This window comes from Etheostoma spectabile, unplaced genomic scaffold, assembly GCF_008692095.1.
Source record: "Etheostoma spectabile isolate EspeVRDwgs_2016 unplaced genomic scaffold, UIUC_Espe_1.0 scaffold00018676, whole genome shotgun sequence".
NCBI classification, from domain to species: domain Eukaryota; kingdom Metazoa; phylum Chordata; class Actinopteri; order Perciformes; family Percidae; genus Etheostoma; species Etheostoma spectabile.
The window spans coordinates 74706-95160 of record NW_022604396.1 but is presented as its reverse complement, the minus strand read 5'-3'; the positions used below and the strand labels follow the sequence as shown (position 1 = coordinate 95160).

Below are 20455 nucleotides of genomic sequence, written 5' to 3'. Positions count from 1 at the left end.
ATCTAGGACCCAGCATCACCTGTTTTTTATTCATTGCAATGTGAAAAGCTTATTTGGGCTGGTCTGGAAAGGAGAATTAGAGCAACACCTGAAAGCTGGAGAAAGGAAAGAAGTAAGTAAGTAAGAAAGAAAGAAAGAAAGAAAGAAAGAAAGAAAGAAAGAAATGCCTGCACGAGGAAGACAAGTATCAGGACAAAGGAGAGGAGTGGGGCAAGGTAGAGGGAGAGGAGTTAGAATGCGTGGTGGTGCTCAAAGAAGGACCAGAGCTAGGGTAAACTGATCAAAAAGACCTGCTATCATTGACCATGTCATAAACCACGGGCTATCATACAGAGAGGCTGGTGAAGAGTACAGCCAACATCAGCCGGGACACACTGGCATCTACTGTCCGTGTTTCAGAGAAACCAACAGGTAGGATATTTTTTTTTTTTGCAGAAGGATAATGTCCTTCTGCAAATAGTCTTTACTGCAGCAATTCTGTCTCTGTCTTTTTTTTTTTTTGCATTTGCAAACACACTCTATGATCAATACAATATACTGTCTATACTACTGTCTGTATAACGGCATACCTGACACATCTAAAATAATGCTGTTTCTGTAATGTCAGCTGATGATAGTTTTTTTTTGTCATTGTGTTATGATTGACTAAATGTTCCTGTTGGAGGAGAACATGTGTTAGTGTTTGGTTGATTTTGAAACATGTTTGCAGTGTTTTGTCAGACATAGTGTGCTGTGTTAGTGTATTATTGTATTTTAACAATTAGTTTTGGAGTTAAGTTTACAATGTGTGATTTTGAGCATGAAATTAACTGTTTTGCCAATTGTGTTTTGGGTGTGTTGGTGTGTTAAGAGTTTAGGAAACTTGTTAAATGTATTGAAAAATCTGTCATAGCAATTGTAAAAAACTGTAACATCCTGTACGCTGTTCACTGAAAGACATTCTGCAAGCCGGTCTATAAAGAGGCTGGAGTAAATTCATGCCAATATACTGTATATACAGATTTAAACTGTGTTGTGGTTCTTTTTCCAAGCTCTGAGAGTCTTTGAAGACAACCATCATCTTGCCATAAAATATCGGCAGCTGGAACTGAAGCAACGAGAGAAGGACTATTGGTGAGAGCTCAGAACAACACTGTTTCGTTTTATGCAGTTCAAATCTAACATGCCTCCAAACCCCCTCAACCTTTGGTTAATATACATACATTCATTGCACGTAATGATAAATGAACCACAATAGGATGTTGTTACACCTGCCAGGGTTTATTTAAATGCATTATGCTATAACATATGTTGCAAAATTGCAATATTACATAAACAAATACATGCCAAGGACAGTACACTATTCTTAGATAAATGGCAGTTACACTGGAATGTTGTCCAAAGTTCCTCAATTCTCTGCTCTTCTATATTATTCCAGCTGGCATGTGTATGCAGAGGGAATGCCCCACTGCATGAAGGCAGAGAGCCCTAGTTCTTTGCCTTGTGAGGTCCGATTCTCCTTTACTAAGGCAAAAGAGTTACTCTACACTGTCGGCACTGGGTGAGGTCCTCAAATTCTGTCAGGAATCTATCTTTGTTACTATGTACCTGACTATTAAAGAGATTTAAGGCAGTATAATGAAGTTACTCTACTTTTATTTTCTAGGCTGATTGAACTGAAACTTAAGGGTCTGGCTGATCGCAAGGAGAAGTGGACAAATATTGATGATGTCGATCAGGTGTTCTGGTACAAACGGACTCACATATCGGGTACCATCATGGACGTTTCATGACATACTTGATACTGTATTCACAGTTATTCAGCACACTGTATTTATTCAGATATTCGACTGCATTCCTACCTGAAAAAAGAGACAGGAGTAAGTGTGTCTAAACATGTAAGGGTTTTATGCTTTGTCCATGTGTAACACGTTGTTTCCCTTGTTTTAGATGCAGTGTACACCTAAGATGATAACAGTGGTAGAGTAAGATTTTATAGCCAAAATTTTGAAACTCAGTCAAGTTTAACTCTGATCATTTTCCAGATTATGTCCAGAAACATTGGAAGGAGGATGCTTTTTTTGGCTACCAGTATCTAAATGGTACTAACCCCATGTTGATCCGACGTTGTTCAGCTCTGCCTGATAACTTTCCTGTCACTGACGACATGATCTCTCGCCGTGGATTTAACTTGAGAAATGAAATGAAGGTGAATGTCCTTATCTTGATTGACCTTAGTGTTTTAAACAATCTTGTTTTGCCCCATGACATGTTCAATTAAAAAAATGCTTGTTGAATGTTTCATTGTCTGTAATATCCACAGTGTTTGCATGTGAGTCAAATAATATCTTATCCTCACTAAACTTTCAAACAGAAAGGCAACATATTCCTTTGTGACTACAAGCGTTTGGATGGAGTGAAAGCAAACACCATCAATGGGAAGAAGCAGTACTTGATGGCTCCACTCGTCCTGCTCCACAAACACCTGATGATGAACTGATGCCAATTGCTATTCAGGTGGGATTAGCACTCAAATGTAGTTTATAGTGAAGCTTTAGGTTAGGGATTAATCCCTCTTCCAGGACTGACAGACATGCACTGATATACTGAATATGTCATATACGGTATACATACAGGGTAGAGGGAAATACCTTAATTACGCTTAGGGAGTGAAAACATACTGCATATGTCAATGTGGTTTAGAGAAAAAAAATCTATATTTAAAGTATTTTCATTGCAATTGCCAGACAGCCTACCTCCTCTTTCCTTTCGGCAAAGATATAAGAAGTAAGACATAAATCATTGATGAATGAGGATCACTGATCCTGTGCTCTGAACTGGGATTCAATGAAAATATGAATTTCCTCTTAAGGATCAACAAACTTAAGTAGAATCTAACTGAATAGCAGACGATACCTATAGTACACAGGCAACAACGTACAGCAAATACAGAACATTCTTTTAACATCCAATGAATTGAATAAACCACATCCCCCTTCCTGCTCCTGCAGCTGAAGCAGACTCCAGCAGAGGACAACCCTATCTTCCTTCCTACTGATTTTGAGTACGACTGGTTGATGGCCAAGATTTTTGTGAGAAGTGCAGATTTCAGTGAGCATCAACTCAATGTTCACCTGCTACGCACTCACCTGCTGGCTGAAGTGTTTGCAGTGTCGCTGCTGCGTAATGTGCCGATGGTGCATCCACTGTACAAGGTAACTGAACGGTGAACACTGAACTTACAGTAGTTGTAGTTTTATCAACTTGATTTGTTTATCTTCCAAAATTCATGAATCATGTTTGGGCGTATTTATTTGCAAGCATTTCTCACTCTAAATGGTATAGAAGCATCAAGATTTCTGACTTTGTCCACATGTAACAGTGTTACTAACAGAGTTCCCTCTTTCCCTCAGCTCCTCATGCCTCACACTCGCTACACTCTGCATATCAACTCCTTAGCTCGGAAGCTTTTAATATCTGAGACTGGAGTTTTTACACAGGTATGTAAATACTAAGAAGCTAACTAAACAAAGTTGTTTTTTTCATGTAATTTACAATATTTGTCTCTGACTACATTCCTTACGTATCTGACTGTTATCTAGTCTGCAGCTTCTGGTGGAGAGGGTTTGATGACAATCCTGAAGAGATCACTGTCCTCAATGACCTACAGCTCCCTCTGCATACCAGAGGACATTGCTGAGCGTGGTGTGGGGGCTGTGCCGAACTTCTACTACAGGGATGATGGACTCAGGCTTTGGGATATCATCCACAGGTAGTACAAGTGTCCCCCTACTAGAAAAAAAGGAGCCCAAATCCTGCCCTCTTTAGTAGCTAGCTTTTGTTCTCTTATGTAACACAGATATATAAATAATGTTGAGTCAGCTAACATTTGTCTAGGGTTTCCTGTCCAAAATTTAAAGTCTAAACTACTAATCTGCATCATTTGAGCTCCACCACCCCTATTTAATTCATTTTTCTAAAAACTTTAACATCAGGGCAAACAGCTACGGAACTTGAGGATGTATTTATTTGATTAGGACACATTAATCAACATTTCTGTAAATGTGCCAGTGTTAGCCAGACAGCTAATTTTTTGACTGTAGTCCTAGTAACTTAGCATGCATGTCTTTATGGGGGGAAGAAACCGGAGTACCCGGAGGAAACCCCCGCAAACACATGGAGAACATGCAAACTCCACACAGAAAGGCCCGGATTGACCTGGTGCAAACAACTGAGCCACTGTGCTGCTTTGATGAAGTTACCTGAAATCACCTGACGTTACCACGCTATGGGCACGCACTCTACCACGTGAGCTATCCAGGCGCACTAGCTACTGCCTCTTGATTTGAGTAGAGTGGCAGTTGGTTTTGAAATTTTGTGTGCGTACGTGTCAACAACTAGGAATGCGTTTCATATTTTACCAATCTACATTTCTTAAAGGTTTGTGCATGGAGTGCTCAGCTTCTACTACAAGACTGACGCTGAGGTCAAGGAAGACTCCGAACTGCAGAAGTGGATTTCAGACATTTTTGAACATGGATTTCTTTCCCAAGAATGCACAGGTTAGCTTTAATTAAGAAAAAGCTCATTGTGGTGGTAAATTGTGCTTTATGTGTGCATTATTGTATTATATAACTCTTTATTGAACTCTTTGTTCACTCATGCCTCTATATTGTTCTGTTTAGAGTATGTATATATTGTGTGTATATATTAGTGTGTATATTTTTGTTTTGGTTGTTTTATGTGTAAGCACAGTGTGAGCAACAATGCTCCAAAGAAAAATTCCTTGTATGTGTCCTCATACCTGGCAAATAAAGCTGATTCTGATTCTGATTCTGATATTATCTTAATGAAAATAGAACTCAACTAGTCATCTGGATATCTTTGAGTCAGTTTATTCTTTCTAATTCTCAGGAATTCCAAAGAGCTTTACCACTGTGGCTGAGTTGATCAAGTTTGTCACCATGGTGATCTTCACTTGCTCAGGACAGCACTCAGCTGTTAATGCTGGACAGGTAAAGCCTTTTAATTTATCCGGATGATCAATTATAATGTTGCTATTTTTGTGGAATGGGTTCATGAGGTGTTGCAGTTTTGTTCTGAACTGAAGAAAGATCGAAGACATTAACAAGACTCTACAGCCATGCTAACAGGTCTGTGAGGCTCCAATTAGTCACAGTGATGCTTTAAACTAAATGCAACCCATGCTAAAATACTCACAATGAAAATACTAACATGCTGACTTTTAGTGTTTATTTTTACCAAGATCACAAACTTAGTTCACCATGTTAACATGCAAACATTTAGTAATTAGCACAAAACACAGAGAACAGCTGAGACGGATGCAGTTTTGCAGGTATTTAGTCATAAAGATTGGACTAATATAATTCTGATGTGATGACGGCACTGGCTGAAAAGTCAGAGGATCACCAAAGTGATTCTGACATGAATGTGTGAACTAGATTTAATGACAATCTCGCAAACAAAGTGGTTAAGTTGAAATCCACAAATGTTACCCTCATGGTGGCAATATGTAAAAAGTTAGGGGATCACCAAAGACATTAGGATCTATCCTCTGGCGACCATGAATCAGTGTGGACCACAGTTGTGAACCAACTGACATATTGGCTGACATGGTGTGACTGTCTTTTGTGGTGGGAAGAAACCGGAGCACCCGGAGGAAACCCACGCAAACATACAAACTCCACACAGAAAGGCCCGGAACAACCTGGATTCGAACCAAGAACCTTCTTGCTCTGAGGCAGAAGTGCTAACCACTTAGCCACCGTGCTGCCAACTTACTTGTCAATCATTAATTCATTTGCAGTATGACTATGGTGGCTGGATGCCCAACTGTCCCATGACTCTTGAACTTCCTCCACCAACCACAAAGGGGGAAACAAGCGAGGCCACGATGCTACAGACATTCCCTGACATCAACACAACAGTTCAGGGAATGGCCACCTTGTGGCTACTCAGCAAGAAGTCGTCTGACTTTGTAAGTGCCCGAGATTTTATGAAACATTTTTATATAAATCACCTTTCTGTTCAGGTTGTAGAAAGTAGGTCAGTATGTCATTAGGGCAAAACACCCTCTTTGTGTCACAGAAAGAATTCATGACCACTACAACTGTACATAATATTGCCAATAGTTTAAGGTTAAACATTTCTAAAGAGTTTTTAAAAATGTATCATTTATCACATCAGGTCCCTCTTGGCCAGTACCCAGAGGAGCATTTCAGTGAGAAGATTCCCTGCAGGCTGATAAAGGATTTTCAAAGAAAGCTTGAAGCATTAAGTATGCTCATTAACTTCAGAAACAAGAGGCTGGAGGTCCCATACACATACTTGGACCCAGCGGAGCTAGAAAACAGCGTGGCCATTTAAATATCAGAAGGTGTGACCTCCTCAGCTTTTTGCCAAATTCAGCTTCATATTAACAAAAGTGTGAAAGGGAAGAGCTGCATGTTTCTGTTTTTTATTGATACTATAGTGGAAAGAAATGACTGCATGGGATTGTTTATGCAGTTCATAATTATTTTAAATGTAACTTCTTAATAATTTGTCAATATTTTATACATTCTTCATGTTTTAGAAATTGCTCTTGTAATATTGTCGTGGTAATTTGTGTGTGTGAATTTTTGCATTTGTTCTGTATGGTTTTTCCATTGCTAAACCTACATAATGATTCATTTTTATCATCATCATTACCTAACTACATAATCTTTCATCTTTCATTGTTAGTGTTTTTGTTTACTGGAAGGGATACTGAAAAACACAGCTTTATTTGTAAAGTCTTAAACCGATGTAAGACAGACAGGGAAATATAATGGGAATGGTTAAACTGGGAAGAGGTGAAAGTGACAAACAAACACTATCTTCCACTGTAATTATTGACTGTGCTCGTACCGTACTACTGCACAATCTCTTTTTTTGTAGAAGTGTTTATTGCAGTTGCCTCCCACTACAAAGGCTAGTGTGGTTGATTTTTAATTTAATTGGTGGTGGTGGTGGTGGTGGTGGAGGGAGTGAGGTGGTGTAGGGGTGTATCATTAGCTGTAATCGCATAACAGAAGATTTAATAAAGGCAGACACATCAGAACATATAGACACTGAGATGAACCATAACATGTTAACTAATTGCACAACCTTCTGTCTGAAACATGGACCATGCTTTGGTGGGAAATAAAGCAGTTTGAGAATTGCAGTATGATCTCCTTTCCGACTCTGACTATGGATAACTATCATGCATATTTAGCATTTCTTTTACCCATTGGGTTGGTATACAATAAAACAATAAAACAATGTCAACATTGGCAGCTTGTGATATCCAGAACCTTTAGCATTTCCCATCCAACTTCATTCACCTAAGCACATTGCCAGTGAGTCGCTTTCAGACTTCTTCAGCAATCTGCCAAAGAGAACCCTAAATCTTCCAGACTCCAGTCCACCTTCAAACCTGTTCCACAATTAATTTTCAGCATTCACAATTTTTGAGAACATGCAAAAGTCTGACCTGCCAAGGCTTCTCTGTTGAGTCAGCCATGCCAACCTAATCTGGACAACCTATTTTTCAGCATGAAAGATAACTGACCTTTATAATTTGACAATGCCTGGCAAGGATCTTCATTAGTTTGCAACACTCTGCTACATTAAATCTACCGGTAGCTATACATAAATACAGTGTGCAGATCTTTTTCTGACTTCAGAATTGTTGGGTGCAAAAATTGACTTTCCAGACATTAGTGATGGATCAATCTATGAGATAATAGACCGATTGATCAGTTGATTATTCATTCACAGTCATCAGTGTATGTGCTCATAGAAACCTAGACATTAACATAATAAAGGGACAGTAGTAAAAGACAAACAAAAGGTCATCAAATGGGCACTGAGATAATATTAAAATAGTAATAAATTAATTCAGTTCAATTTAGAAAAGCTCCACTGGCTATCAAACAAATTAAGGTTTAAAGGTAAGTCCTTGTTTGTCTTGTTCTTACGCACAATGGAGGATATAAATATTGTTTAGGTCTGCTAACATTTCCCCATATTAACTTCATAATTTATCTCCTTTTATCACATCCATTAATGTCCCATTAGCGCTGATAGATTTCTTGTTTACATACAACTTTTTCCTTCCTAAAGAAAGAGGCTTCACACTTTATTCAACATGAACTGAAAAAAAGTGTTTGACATTTCCATCTCTTAATGTGTGATCTGCCACTTTCTGCGTTTGTGTTTGTGAAAGAAAATAGAGAGGAAATGCCTTCAAGAGACAATTGGAAATTGCACACACAGGAAAACATACACAAACACAGATGAAGGCAAATACACACATTTGGGTAAGATATTGTCTACATTGTATAGTATAACCTTCCGTCATACTATACGTTGACATTTTTTCAACATACTATACTGTGACTTTTTCATCACTTTTTCCGTCGTACTATACGATGACTTTTTAATCACTGTTTTTTTTTCATGCTATACCATTAGTTTTTCACAACTTTTTGTCATACTTAACTATTACTTTTTACATTTTTTTTACATCCTATTCTATGACTAATTTCCGCATACTATATGTATGTACATACCATGACTTTATTGCTGACTTTATTGCTATTATCTGACATACTATTGTTAGAAATTCTTAACTAACATCGCGTTCGTTCGGATCTCTGAGGAAAAGGAGGCTGAGGGTCGAATTGAGAATTTAGAAAAGGTTTAATGCAACAGCAGTGATGAAGATGATAAGACAAAGACAATCAGACACAAACAAACACAAAAACACTGCAGCTGACAGCGGACTGATCCACGCTTCCCCCAACGGAGTCACGTGAAAGCAGTCCTGAAAAGTCCTAAATTGCACACTTTTATCCCATACACCTTGGGGCGGTTTCTTTTCCCCTGGTGCATTCAAATCCTTTCTCATTGGTCCGTAATTGTCATGACAGCAGATCGAGTTTATCTTTGCTGACCAATGACAAACTGCCTTCTGCACCTTTGGGGGTCGCTTTTGGTTGCAGAGCAAATGGTTCTGTTGTGTAAATGTGAAACTCTGACATCAACATAGTCCAATCAACATTGTTTTGTCTTAGCCTAGACTAAGACCCCAGGGGACAGGAGACAGAAGACCACCTTTTGTCGCATAGCAGGAAACCCCTTTCCATATGTTAAAAAGAGGGGGGAAATAGAGACAGATGTATGCATAACGTTCTAACCTGGCTCATTCAGACATTTTAACTTTTTAAAACTCAACACTATACAATGTCTTTTTTCGACATGCTAAACAATGACTTTTTCACTTTTTTCTACAGGCTATACTATGATTTTGTTGCAAAGCAGTGTTTCAGTTGGACTGTTAAAAAGTGTTGAGAAAATTTAAAGGTATTTACAGTATTTAGAAGCGGGCTGGCTGCTAGTTAGCTAACGCTAGTTTTCATGCTACATAAATAAGCCGGACAGCGTTGTCCGTCATCTGGCGATAGAAACCCTGCTGTCCCCGGCCGTCCTGTTGGCTCAGAGCTCCACAGACTAAGGCTGAATCCCATTTCTTTGTCTTACCCCTACCCCTTGGCCCTTACCCCTACCCCTTGGCCCTTGAAACCAAGGGGTAAGGGGTAGGGGTGAAAACACACCCCTATGAAATGGGCCACCACTTGGTGACATCACCATACAGAATTGATCACAAACTTCCAAGATGCCGTCTCTGTCTGTTGATTGTGTGGGTTTGGACAACAGTGTCATATGCATTTATATATTTATATATTTTATAGTTATTTTATGTTCACTTTGGTAGTGCAGAGACAGAGTACTTATCTGTGTAGTACTTAGGTCTGTTTGCAATACAAATGTGTAAACACATGTATCATGTATACCAGGGCTGCCAACTTTTCCCCAAACCTTGGAGTGAGATTTGGGGTTGGCCAACCCATATTTTGCCGCGTACAAAGCAATTTCTTTGGGTCTTTATCCTTTAGGGTTTAAATTGGGATTTGTTATATGTGGGGGGATGGGGCTCTCCCTAGGGGGGTCTGGGGGTATGCCCCCCCAGGAAAAAAATTTGAAAAATAAACCATTAAATGGCACTTTCTGGAGAGTTTTTTTGCAAAAAAAATGTAGAAATCAAGTCTTACATAATATGTGCAAAACTGTAGGGTTAAGAGCCTTTGCATTGTTGTAGTATCAACAGGTTTTAGGGCATTCAGCATTTACATTATTAACTTCTTTTGATATAAGAACTGACCCAGACAATGTGCCAAACATAATGAACCACATGAAGAGACAGTAGCATATGTCAGCAACAGCTGAGAAGATCTGGGTCTGTGGGGAACCGGTCCAGGGGTCCCTGGTGTAGGGACCAGGGACCCAAAGTTAAACTAATGTTGAGGGATCAACTAAGACCACTGAAATTCTAAAGATTGAGAACCACTGAGTTACATAAGTTCTAATCCTTTAACCTTTGTGCCAATGTTCAGTAATGTTTGGCTGTCATCCTCTGGCCCCACTTACTGTTTTTACTTTTTTGTGAAAATAAAGACTATTTGTTCATTTTAAAAAAACATCAAATTAATTATTTACAGTTACATTTAGAGAGGCAGAGGTTAGAGATGCACAATAGTGGCCCAACGTTGCAGTATCGTATATATATATATATAAATATTATAGTATATATAGTATAGCTCAGATGTGTTTCACCAGATTTCTGCTCATATTTACAACTTTGTGCACATAACTCCTCCCATCTCTGTTGTCCGAGATGTGGAGAGTTGTAATATAGTCTGCTGTGCATGTCATTGCTCCGCTGATATGATGGATCTCATTCAGACCGTCTGACAGACACAGAGGCCCATTTGGGTCTCTGGTCTCTGACAGAGTTTAGAGGTGTCCGTACGCTGCTCTTTATCGGAGGTCTACGCATGGATGCAACGCGTCACTGCCCCCCCCAGAGCGAGTCCACTACAATGAACTGAAGTTGCTCCACTACCTGCCGCGCTGCTCACCTCTATCTTTACAGAGAGAGTGGATGTATACATACATATACACCCTGTATACATGGTGTGTTGTATATCTGTTTCAGTTATCACCGTTTTGAATGTCATTGATGTTCACAAAAACATTTTGTTGACAAACATCTGTCTTTATTGGTGATAAATTGAACATAACAAGGAAAAACATTACATAAAATTATGTTACAGAACCATTGTCAACTATTAGAACCATAACTAACATGTCACACACATAAAAAGGCACTAATATGTGTAAAATACACACAAGACCACAAACAAACAAATTAACTACAGCTGCTCTGATATTCCAGACCAGTCTGAAGCCTGTTGGCCAGTAACCCCCCCCCCTCACATTTCAAAACCAACAACAATATAACAAGTGCATGAACAATGAACAGGAATTAATTACAAATTATTACAATAATACAGTAGGCTACCACTGCAATAATGAATGGGTACAACATGAACACAGGATTTAGGAAACGTCTGCGTTTTCAGCCCCAATGTGGACCAGCTGCTGTCTCCTCCTGTGTGATACAGGGCGGTATATGTTAAGCACGTAGCGATGTATCATAGACCGTTAATATTAATATATATATATATATATAGCTATACAATCTATGCAATGTATACAGTCCATTCAAGGCAGAAATATGTGGGACTGTTGTGCAAAACAACGTTAGCGTTAGCATTAGCGATTAGCGTTAGCGATCAGCGTTAGCGATTAGCGTTAGCATTGCAAGCTAGCGATTTTTAAAAAGTTTCAGTTAGGAACATGGTTGCAAGTATACATGTACGGGACTGCATAGACCACAAAACAAGACTGTCGTTACTTTTTAATCAATTATTTAAGCCGAAAGTACTTACATTCATGAGTCTCTCTGGTCGACGGGCAGCCATTGATGCCTGTGTGTTTTCAAGTGAGGTCGCATCCACACTAGGTTTCAAGGGCTATACAGCCCTCGGTCTATCCCCTACCCCTAGGTCGTAATAGGGACAGCACTAGGTCCCGTGTGAACGCGCAAAAGCTAGAGGAAGGGGTAAGGGTAGGGTGACCAGACGTCCCCGGTTTCCGGGGACAGTCCCCGATTTTGGCGAACTGTCCCCGGCTGGACCTGTCCCCGGAAATGTCCCCGGTTTTCATTGTGACTGACACACCCGAAATTGGAATGAAAGAAAGAAAATACTGACAAAACGTAGCCGATAGTCGCACACCCAACACACGCGGGCTCCAGGCAGCCAGAGCCAGCGGTGCTCAGAGAGGTTTTAGAAGCCGTATTTTACGATGCTAAAATCACTGATTATTTACATGGAGTCTGGTGGGTTTAGCGAACGCGATTTTGCGGACTTTTATGTTTTAAAAAGGATCTTAATCTTTAACAGAAAGGTCGACCTCCTTAGAAATCCTTCCCATAATGTTGTCAGACACTTAGAATATTAATCTGAGTCTGTTCGCAGCTAAACAAGCACTTTTATGAACGTAAATACAAGCTGGATAATTATCCTATTAACTTCCATTGTAGCTTGTTTCTGCCAACTGGAGCAATCTGGTTTTATACTGCATCAATGTCAAAGGAAAATATGTCCTCAATAGTTTTTATTGTATCTTATTCTCAATGAGCTGTTGCAGAAACAAGCCTTGAGCAGTAAAGCAAAAGCTGTCAGTAGTTCAGTAAACATTACAACATTATGAAATATTGAGACTTTCTATCTTGAAATATAAAGACTTTCTATCTTGAAATATTAGGACTATTAGGACTTTCTATCTTGAAATATTAGGACTATTAGGACTTTCTATCTTGAAATATTAGGACTTTCTAGCTTGAAATATTAGGACTATAAGGACTGAAATATTAAGACTTTCTATCTTGAAATATTAGGACTATAAGGACTTTCTATCTTGAAATATTAGGACTTTCTATCTTGAAATATTAAGACTTTCTATCTTGAAATATTAGGACTTTCTATCTTGAAATATTAAGACTTTCTATCTTGAAATATTAGGACTTTCTAGCTTGAAATATTAGGACTATAAGGACTTTCTATCTTGAAATATTAAGACTTTCTATCTTGAAATATTAGGACTATTAGGACTTTCTATCTTAAAATATTAGGACTTTCTATCTTGAAATATTAGGACTTTCTATCTTGAAATATTAAGACTTTCTATCTTGAAATATTAGGACTATAAGGACTTTCTATCTTGAAACATTCCCTCTGAGGTGTAGTGGAGTGGAGTATGAACTAGCAGCAGGGGGGAGTCTAGGATCAGACCTTGGGGGGGCTCAGCCCCTAATGAGAACAGCTCTAGGTCTAGTGTCCCCGTTTTAAGTTTTACAAAAGTAAAAACATTACTTGTTTTGGAGGTAAATACGCTTCGGAGCTGAAAATGTCCCCGGATTTTGTCTGAGAAATCTGGTCACCTTACTGTTGAGGGCCAATAAATATCAAAAGGGAAATGGATTGGACCCATTTTCCAATGCTTTGTACACCATGACCCTGTGACACTGTCGGGTGGGGTTTCAGGTGCATGTGATGCTGACTGAGGTCAGAGGTGAAATAAACATGAACTTTACCGGCCAAGGCACTTTAGGCACTGACTGTATGAATTTAATGTCTTCGATGCTGCTGTAATAAAAATTAATAAATTGATTATTTGATATTAGTTGACTATATCGGGATATTATCATTATTAATCCTTTATTTAACCAGGAAGTCCCATGTCATATCATATATCGGGATATGCAACTGAAGGAAGAATCACTGGGTCGTCATGGATCTAAGAAGAGGGACCCAACTCGTAAAGATCTGCACCGCCAATAAACTGTAATTTCTCGAAATATCATTCTTCCCTAAATGCCTTTGCATCTTGGATGTTTTCTGTTGTTTAGACATGGCTACATTCACTTAAAGTATCCAAAGTGCATAATACTCTGTAATACAATGTAATCTGTTCAGTTGTTTACACCGAGTGCCTCCAATATAGCCGTTCATCCGGGTTACTGCCCAGAACGTGACGTCAGTGAAAACCCTCCATGGTGCCGGTAGAGGTGCTGTGGCTTAGCTGGTTAAAGTGCCTGTCTAGTAAATAGGAGATCCTGGGTTAAAATCCCAGCATTACCTTGTTGTTGCAGTCATTACCTTTATTTGCATTTCATCCCCATACTTGTTATTAAATTGGCTTCCAATCAGAAGGTGTTGGGGTGGGGCAAATAAAACATCTTGTGGGTATTCTAGTGGTATTCCTGTGAAATGTATCATGCCATTTTCATTTGCTACCAAGTTATAACAGGGACTAGGTAGACATGATGATGGTATGCAAACAGAGGTAATCTCTGCACCAACAAGGTGCTGCTGGGATTTGAACAAAAGATCTCCTGTTTACTAGACAGGCACTTTAACCAACTAAGCCACAGCACCTCCATAAGTAGTTTTAATGTTAAATCTTAATTTGTCTTATACCTTGCATAAGCTAAATTATACAGAATACTGACTGGCAGTGAAGTGAAGATAATGAGTAGACGCTCAGTCTAGGTGCTAGTTCTGGGTTTATCACTAGGTTCACTCAGGTGTGCCGGCCAGAGCACCACTTAAGGCCACTTATTCCAGAGTACGAAATGATGAGCTGAGAGGTAGTTCTTATTCTGGTTGTTTATTTTCTCTCTCTTCAATTGTGAGGGTAATTCTGCGTGTGTGGGTGTGTGTGTGGTTTTCTATAAAGAGAGAAACAAATACAAATGAATAAAGGAAACATATGAATACATTCATTCCTCCTTAAGCCCTAATATACATTACCATACATAAAAGAAACAATAGTCAGAATATGACTACATATCTCTAACTCTAATAATGTAAACAGAGAATAAGGATTCAAACACTTCTCATATGCCTTTCATTAAGTTACCGATAACATACACGGCACTTCCTGTCATCTATAATACAATGTAAAGCCTCCAACTAGCTAAACGGCCCGATGCTTTTATTGTGAAAACCCCGGACCGGAAGCTATATTCGGGCCGAGCTAGCAAAGCCTTGACAGAGAAGCCTCGACAGCGGCACACATAACAATATTTAACACTACTTACTTCGTATTCTACACAACTACAAAGTATGAACAATCCTTACAAAAAGTAGTTACAGTAGAAACGAGTTTAAACACAACGTTACATATTTTGGCTCGACGCCAGGTGAGCCGAAGCTCGAAGCTAGCATGAATGAACGTGGCTATAATTAGCACAACGGTCACGTAGCGACCTCTTGAACCCTTAACTATCATTCACGTTAAGTAACACAAATAACAGCTGGTTTAACAGAAAAATACTATCACGAGTTAGGTAGCAAATATACTTACTCTTTTCATTTACGCACACTCTTAAGGAAGGTGCCGCTCACAACTGCTCTCCAACTGACCGACTAACTCTTTCATACTGCTTGTTAACGGTGACGTCAACTAAAGTATACATACCAGCATGCACTTTGGCTGTTAAAAGCACTGAATAAAACGGGAGTAAACGTGAAACATAAAGCACAATCTGGTCAAGTGTACTAAATAATTGTTACACTAACATAACTTTGGGGCCTTTTCTACAGCCGCCCCCGAATGTATGTAATACATTCGCTCATCAATAAAGGCAACAAAGTTCTATGGCTGGGGTGTAGTGGCAGGAGTGGAACTGTCTCCATCTTCTCCAGAAGGTAGTGCAGGGAGGACAACCAGCCTAGCAACTGGCCGGGTGTAGATTCTCTCCTTCACCTTTACATCAGCAGACCTGATGTACCCATCTGGGCTAGGATGAGTCTTGACCACTCTCCCAATGGGCCAGAGGGCCCTTGGAAGGTGTGGATCAGCAATCATCACTACACAGTCCTCTTCAATATCAGCTGGTGTAGCCTGCCACTTCTGGCGAGCTTGCAGACTCGGAATATAGAGCCGGATGAAACGGGCCCAAAAGTGGTCTGCCAAAACTTGGGAGTGTTTCCAACGGCGGCGGCAGATGAGCTCACTTTCGGGGTAGACTACCTGAGGTAGTGAAGCATCAGGCCGCCCCATGAGAAGAACACTGGGAGTCACTGGATCTGGGTCACTGGCATCTGAAGACACATAACCCAGGGGCTTACTGTTGAGGATCCCTTCCACCTCAATAAGTACGGTACGAAGCACTTCTTCTGGAACAGGTTGAGCACCGACTGTGACATAGAGTGCGCTCTTAACTGATCGTATTTCCCTCTCCCACACCCCTCCAAAGTGTGGAGCTGCTGGGGGGTTAAAGCGGAAGGAGATCTTCTGTGGTGCAAGAAGATGTTGCAGTTCGTTGGACATTCCAACGAAGGTCTCACGGAGTTCTCGCTCACCTCCCTTGAAGTTTGTCCCCTGATCGGAGAACAGCTCTGCAGGCGTTCCTCTACGGGCAATAAACCGACGAAGGGACATCAGAAAGGCGTCTGTATCAATAGAGGTAAGGAGGTCCAAGTGTACAGCCCTAGTTGTGAGGCACTTGAAGATAATCCCCCATCTCTTTTCCCTGCGCCGGCCCACTTTGATCTCAAATGGCCCAAAGCAGTCCATCCCTGTAGAATAGAAAGCAGGCTTGAAAAGGCGCAGACGGGCTGATGGCAAGTCTGCCATTTTTGGTACTGCAGGTCTTGCCCTCCATCGCCGACAGTCAGTGCAGCTGTACTGATAGCGCCGGACAGCCTCACGCCCTCGCAGGATCCAAAAGGAGCGTCTAAGTTCGGCAAACACCCGCTCTGGACCTGGGTGGCGGAGTCGGTTGTCAAAGTCTTGGATCAAGAGCGTAGTCACTCGATGACCTGGGTCTAAGATGACTGGATGAAGAGTGGTCAGTTCCAGGCCTTCTGCTCGACGTAGTCGTCCTCCAACTCGAATGAGCTCTCCCTTTTCATCCAGCTCCGGAGACAGCATGCGAAGTCGACTGCTGCTGGGGACTGGCTTACCAGCTTTCAGAAGGCTGTACTCCTGCTGAAAACTATCCCTCTGAGCCCTCTGAAGTATCAACTGTTCAGCCTGGCGGTAGTCTTCAGCTGTGGGCTTATCTTTATAGTTGGCCGCCCCATGCAGCTCCCGCACTGTCTCTTCCAGCAGATCCTTCCAAGAACCGTATCGGCCCAAGTCTGAAGTAGGCTCGCTTGGTGCAACTGTGGCGACCCCACAGAAGGTAGACTTGCGCATCTCTGAGGTATCTTCTGATTGTTCAACAGCGGGGTCCCTTGGCCATGAGTCTGGATTGTTCAGGAGGAAGGTAGGTCCCAGGGTCCATCTATTTGGCTGAACAAGCTCTCGGAGCGTCTTCCCTCGTGTTACGTCATCAGCAGGGTTTCTTGCTGTATCAACGTATCTCCAGACGTGTCTGTCTGTCAGCTCCTGTATCTCGGCCACGCGGGTGCCCACAAAGACCTTGAATCGGCAGGACTCAGACCTCAGCCATGTCAGCACCGTTGTGGAATCAGACCAAAGGGTTGTCTGATCAATGTGGATGGTCAGCTCCTTCTTCAGCACCTGTGAGAGCTGTGCACCAGTAAGAGCAGCACAGAGTTCTAATCGGGGCATAGAGTGAAATCGCTTGGGAGCGACTCTGGAACGGGCCATCAGGAATGATAGATACACTTCACCGTGTCTGTCAGTGGTCCTGAGGTACGCCACTGAGCCATACGCCTCTTCTGAGGCGTCGCAAAATACATGCACCTCTCTCTGAAGACCGGAGGTATCCACGTTCTTTGGCAAGTACGGTCTGGGCAGGGTTACTTGAGATAAGACTTGAAGTTCTTCTTCCCAGTCTTTCCACTGCTGCAGAAGCTCCTGCGGTAGTAGTGGATCATCCCATCCCCTGTGTTTGTCCCAGAGGTGTCGGACAATTATCTTTGCTCTGGTGGTGTAAGGTAGAATGAACCCCAAGGGATCGTACTGACTCGCCAGCACCTTGTAGATATTACGCATCGTGGGGACACCGTACTCCACATGACGATGCTTGTAGCCAAGGTCATCGGTGTGGAAGAGCCAGCTTAGCCCTAGAGTAGATTCTGGGGTATCTGTCTTGTTCTGAGCCAGCCATAACTCAACACAAGCAGAGCAGCTTTCTTCTGGTAGGTGGCTTATTACCCCTGGTTCGTTGCTGGCCCACTGACGCAGATCAAAGCCTGCAGATGCAAGAATGGCTCGTAGTTTGTCGACAAGATGCCTTGCCTCAGCAATAGTGGGGACACTCTGGAGGCAATTATCCACATAAAAACATTTCTCAACTGAGATCCTCACCTCTTCATCTGGCTGGCTGTTATCAAAGATGTGGCGTTGTAAAGCTAATGTGGCACAGCAGGGGCTACATGTTGTTCCAAACGGTAGCACCTGCCACTCGTACACCACAGGGGGTCCTTCTTGACTGATGTCGCGCCAAAGGAATCTGAGCAGAGCACGGTCTTCTGGGAGGAGGCGAACTTGGTGGAACATGCCTTTGATGTCTCCGCTAATTGCAACTGCATGTTCGCGGAATCTCAGCAGAACTCCCAGTAGTGATGCTCCTAAGGTCGGCCCAGGCAGTAGATGATTGTTGAGGTTCTGTCCACGATACTGATAGGAGCAGTTGAATACCAGCCTATTCTTGCCATTATGGCTCACCATATGGTGAGGGATATACCATTCCTCACGATCGGCAGCTGGAACTTCAGGTCCACACTTGATGACGGAGCCCGCCTTTATAAGTTTCTCCATCTCCACTTTGTAGGCTTCTGCCCGTGTAGGGTCTCTGGCCAGTCGCCTTTCTACACTTCGTAAACTAGGCATGACCGCTTCTTTAGCAGCTTGGAAGAGCGGCATGTCTCTCCGGCGGAGCAGTGGGGTGGCGTAACGTAGAATGCCATCAACTTCCACCCTGATGGTTTTGGTCTCCAAGATGCTGATGGCCTCTTGGTCCTGCCTTGAACGAGTGACTAGTTTCTCGCTTCTGAATGGGACAGTGTCGACCTGCCATAATCTCTCAACATGTTTCATCAGCTCGCTCACCTGGGGTGCTACGGTTGCAAATAGACACTGCTGCGGTTGGGCGAGGTGACGGACTACACTTGCTGGGCCCTGCAGTGTCCAGCCTAGTCTTGTGTGGATGGCAGCTGGTCCACCTGGAGGTCCCAATCTGACGGGCTCAATGGGGGTGACGAGATGGGGATGGTCACTCCCAATGAGAAGCAGGGGTTTAACATTTGTAAGGGTCCGTATAGGAAGGCCAGTGAGGTGTTTGTAGGTGTTCCGAAGTTGCTCCATGGGGTAAGTATGGGCAGCTAGTCCAATGCGAGCACTGGTGAATGCACCTTTAATCTTGAACTTGGTCTTTGGCTTTGACGGCGAAGAAATGGAGAAGGACACTGATGCACCACTGAGTGTCTGCACTTCCTCTCTAATCGTGCGGAGTGGTAGGTCTTCTTGAGTCCCCTGCACCCCTAGCTTTTCTGCAGCATCTGGCAACAACATAGTCCTCTCTGAACCGTCATCAAGTATGGCATAGGTGTTGATTGATTGATCACCATGGTGGATGCGGACTTTGACCACTTTCAGAAGGACCCGACTGCCTTCAGTGGGTCGGTCTAGATATAGAACCTCTGTTGTGCCCCTCATGCCATGGCTTTCCGCTGCCGGTGTAGAAGCTGCTTCCTTTGATGACCTCACATTCACCTCGTGCAGCACCTGGAGGTGTTTCCCTTGACAGAGGTTGCATGTCTTTTTTAAGTTGCATTGGGCCGCCTGATGTGGCCGTGCACATCGCCAACATCTCTTGTTACTTTTTATCCATTCGGTCAGCTGATCCTTGGTTAGCCTGGTTACCTCGGTACACTGACTGAGGTAGTGTTCCTCGTTGTTGCAGAAGGGACAGTATGGCTTGCTCTTGTTACCTTTGAAGGGGCTGCTTAACCCTACCGCCTCAGGTTTCTTAGATGTGTCCTTCACACCGTGGAGGACAGTGGTAGGTTGCTTAACCTTCCTACCCTCAGGCCTGGACACATGCTTCTCCCGCGTTCCTTTCACAGCTAACTGTCCTTCAGAGTCTTGGCACCAAGACTCGTATTTCAGCCACTCTGAGAGATTAGTTAAGGTGTGGGCTTGTGTGCCCTGATGGTACATGCAGCGGCGAAACTCAGCTCTCTGCTCAGGTGGCAGCTTGCTCAGCAGGCGAGCAACGTGTGAGCCACACTGCAGTTCCACTTCACCCTCGTGGCCCAGTGTCTTCAGCATTCCCACAAGTGACTGAATCTGGAGGGCAAACTTCTCAAATGCAGCAAAGTCTCCCCGCCTTATGTCTGGTGAGTCCATCACGGCAGCAATACGTCTCAATGCTATCTGATGTGGTTGGCCAAACTTGTCATTTAGGGCAACCATTGTGTCCGAGAAGGGTGTTGGGGAGTTAAGGTAAGCATCTGCTATTAACCTGGCTTCTTCTAGTTGCAGGTGATCGACTAGCACT

General features: G+C 42.3%; 1 protein-coding gene across 1 annotated transcript; it reads left to right on the top strand.

The window, feature by feature from the left end:
* Nucleotides 1–1027: 1027 nt before the first annotated feature.
* LOC116681694 (arachidonate 15-lipoxygenase B-like) lies at nucleotides 1028–6432 on the top strand. The gene is given in 13 exon segments (XM_032509660.1): nucleotides 1028–1113; nucleotides 1418–1540; nucleotides 1646–1749; nucleotides 2025–2188; nucleotides 2354–2465; nucleotides 2468–2496; nucleotides 2991–3194; nucleotides 3393–3479; nucleotides 3582–3751; nucleotides 4420–4541; nucleotides 4894–4994; nucleotides 5807–5977; nucleotides 6187–6432. Coding segments are annotated over 12 exon segments (1545 nt in total). The 5' UTR covers nucleotides 1028–1113; nucleotides 1418–1439; the 3' UTR covers nucleotides 6367–6432.
* Nucleotides 6433–20455: the final 14023 nt, after the last annotated feature.